We start from the raw sequence: 2,292 nt of genomic DNA on the forward strand, positions 1-2,292 counted from the left end.
GTTACCCTTTGTCACCAGATCAAATCACTTCCACCACAGAGCTGCTAAAAATACATCTTCTGGTCTCCATGGACTCCCCCAGGTCGCTCTAGTGAGGTCTGGGAGTGGGGTCTTGTCAGGGCCTACGGCAGACCAGGGATTCCCATCATCCTCCCATGGCCTCCGGGTCCAGTTCACTCTCCCCTGCTTGGCACCAAGGACTCCTGGTCCAAGGTGATCTCCAGTTTCACATTCACAAACTTCTGCTTGATCATGTGGGACTTCTCGCTGCCTCCAGATCTCCCAATATTTCACCCACATGTTTGCAGGAGGGCTTCCCTCTGCTGGAAATGTGCTTCCCTGGCCTCTTGATCTAGCCAACTGTCCCTGTGAAACTCACTTTAAGAGCCACCTCCTCCTGGAAGTCTTCCTGGATTACCCCCACATATCAGTCCCCTCCCCAGCTGGGTTCAATGCCTCCTCTGGCCCCTGTCATCAATGATTTGTAGGCCTCACTAGCCTGAGCGTGTCATGAGAGCAGGGACCACACTCTCTAAACACCTCTATATCCCAGCACCTGCCACGTGACTTGACATCCGGAGAGAAGTTATTATCTCCATTGCCCCTGCAAAGCTACCAGTCTCACGTGCATGCACTTTGGCAAGAGCCTACTCCTTTAAAGGAGCCCCTGAGAGAAGGAGACGCGGCAGAGGGAACCCAGGCTGGGGGTCCAGAGACCCAGGCTGGATCTGGCCGCACCCTGTACTGGCTGCGTGGCACGCGCCTTCCTGGGCAGCCTCTATTCATCCGGCCTACATTTAAGCCTCGTAGCGGACACACCAATCAAGCTTTCAGCATCCAGCAGACAGATCGTTTTCTAGAGCGCCCGCGACGTCCCTGAGAACATTTCATTTGGTACACAGCGTTATCCACACGCCTGGGAAATTCCCCCAATTTTCTGCTCAAAAGCAAAAACGGTAAACACCAAGGCAACAAACGGCCATTGCCAGGCTAGGGCTTATTTTTTAAATCAGTTCTGCAGTGGTGGGCAAGGAAAACAGCCCGTCCTGCATACAACCTTTGCAATCTCATTTCTCTGAGTCAGCAGCTGCAGATGTTTGTCGACGCCGCAGATTTCTGAGCCAAAGCTAGCCAAGCACACATTTGGAAATGAAGCCTTAAACATTCATGGGATCGAACCAAGCCCTTTGGAAGCACAAAGATGTACTGATGTGGCTTCTGGGGTCTAACCGGCACTCACTGCAGAACTTCGGGAGGGATTATCAGCTGGTCGTATTTAAGGTGTTCATGGAGCTCGCTCAGGTAGTTGAAATAGGTGACTTTTTTCCCAAACTTGTGACTAAGAAAGCAGAAGCAAGAGAATAAAGAAACCATTAGGAGCCAGCAGAGAGGCCGAGGGTTGCAGGGAGGGAGGGGGAGCTGGCAGCAGAACAAAACGCAGGCATTTTTCATATTAAGAAAATGTAAACGCTGACACAACTTAAAACCCGAACGTGACAAGCAGCGCACGCCGGGAGATATTTTGCTTTCATGAGATCTCCAATGCACCAAACACTCTGGAGTGGCTTATTTGCATAAAAATAAATATCTGCCTCCAATTTACATCTGCCCTGAATTTGCATAGATATAGGAGATAGCGCAGAAGTGCCAAGAAGCGCTTTTGGGGGATGCAGGCTAGGCAGGGGGCACTAAGGCACTAGCACAGACAACCTCTGAGGTTGAAGCCTGTCCCCAGGGCAACCTCAGCTGCTGGTGGTTTTGGGGTCAGTGGTGGCTTCACATTTGGCCACCTCTTCTAAGGACGGGGATCAACGAGGCTCTCCAGCTTTGTCTCCACGACAGTCTCTGCGACCTCAGGGAGTAGTGCAGGCAGAAGGCCAGACATGCCCTGGCCAGGTGCAGCAACTCCATTTCCTCCCTCCCCTTGTGCCCCAGGACAATTCACTCCCTCTCAGGGCCTGGGTCTGAAAGTGGGGGATCCCCCTCCTAAGTGAGGGCCAAAGACAATGCAAGGCTATTTGCACATCTAGTCCACTGCCTGATGCCTGGTGGACATGCTTGCTGCGACGATTGCTATTAGTAACAAGGCTCAGCATGAATTGCAAAGTGGGGATCACTGACAGATGGATGTGAGCATGCCTCTATACAGAAGCCTGTAATCCTCCCCTTCTTTATGACAGTCTAGGTTTGGTTTTTGTCATAAATATATCATTTCAGTTTTATTTTGTAGGACAATATTATTTCCTTATTGTATATGTTTAAAATATACAACTTTTTTTTTTCCCCCGAGAT

At 50.6% G+C, this 2,292-nt stretch overlaps 1 protein-coding gene across 1 annotated transcript in view; it reads right to left on the bottom strand.

The window, feature by feature from the left end:
* ARHGAP8 (Rho GTPase activating protein 8) overlaps positions 1-2,292 on the bottom strand; it is a 129,677-nt gene that overhangs the window by 46,901 nt on the left and 80,484 nt on the right. The window contains exon 8 of the mRNA XM_011934799.1: positions 1,241-1,339. Coding sequence (XP_011790189.1) covers positions 1,241-1,339 — 99 coding nt within the window. The remainder of the gene's footprint in view (positions 1-1,240; positions 1,340-2,292) is intronic.

Source organism: Colobus angolensis, unplaced genomic scaffold (assembly GCF_000951035.1).
Source record: "Colobus angolensis palliatus isolate OR3802 unplaced genomic scaffold, Cang.pa_1.0 Scaffold138, whole genome shotgun sequence".
Classification (NCBI taxonomy): domain Eukaryota; kingdom Metazoa; phylum Chordata; class Mammalia; order Primates; family Cercopithecidae; genus Colobus; species Colobus angolensis.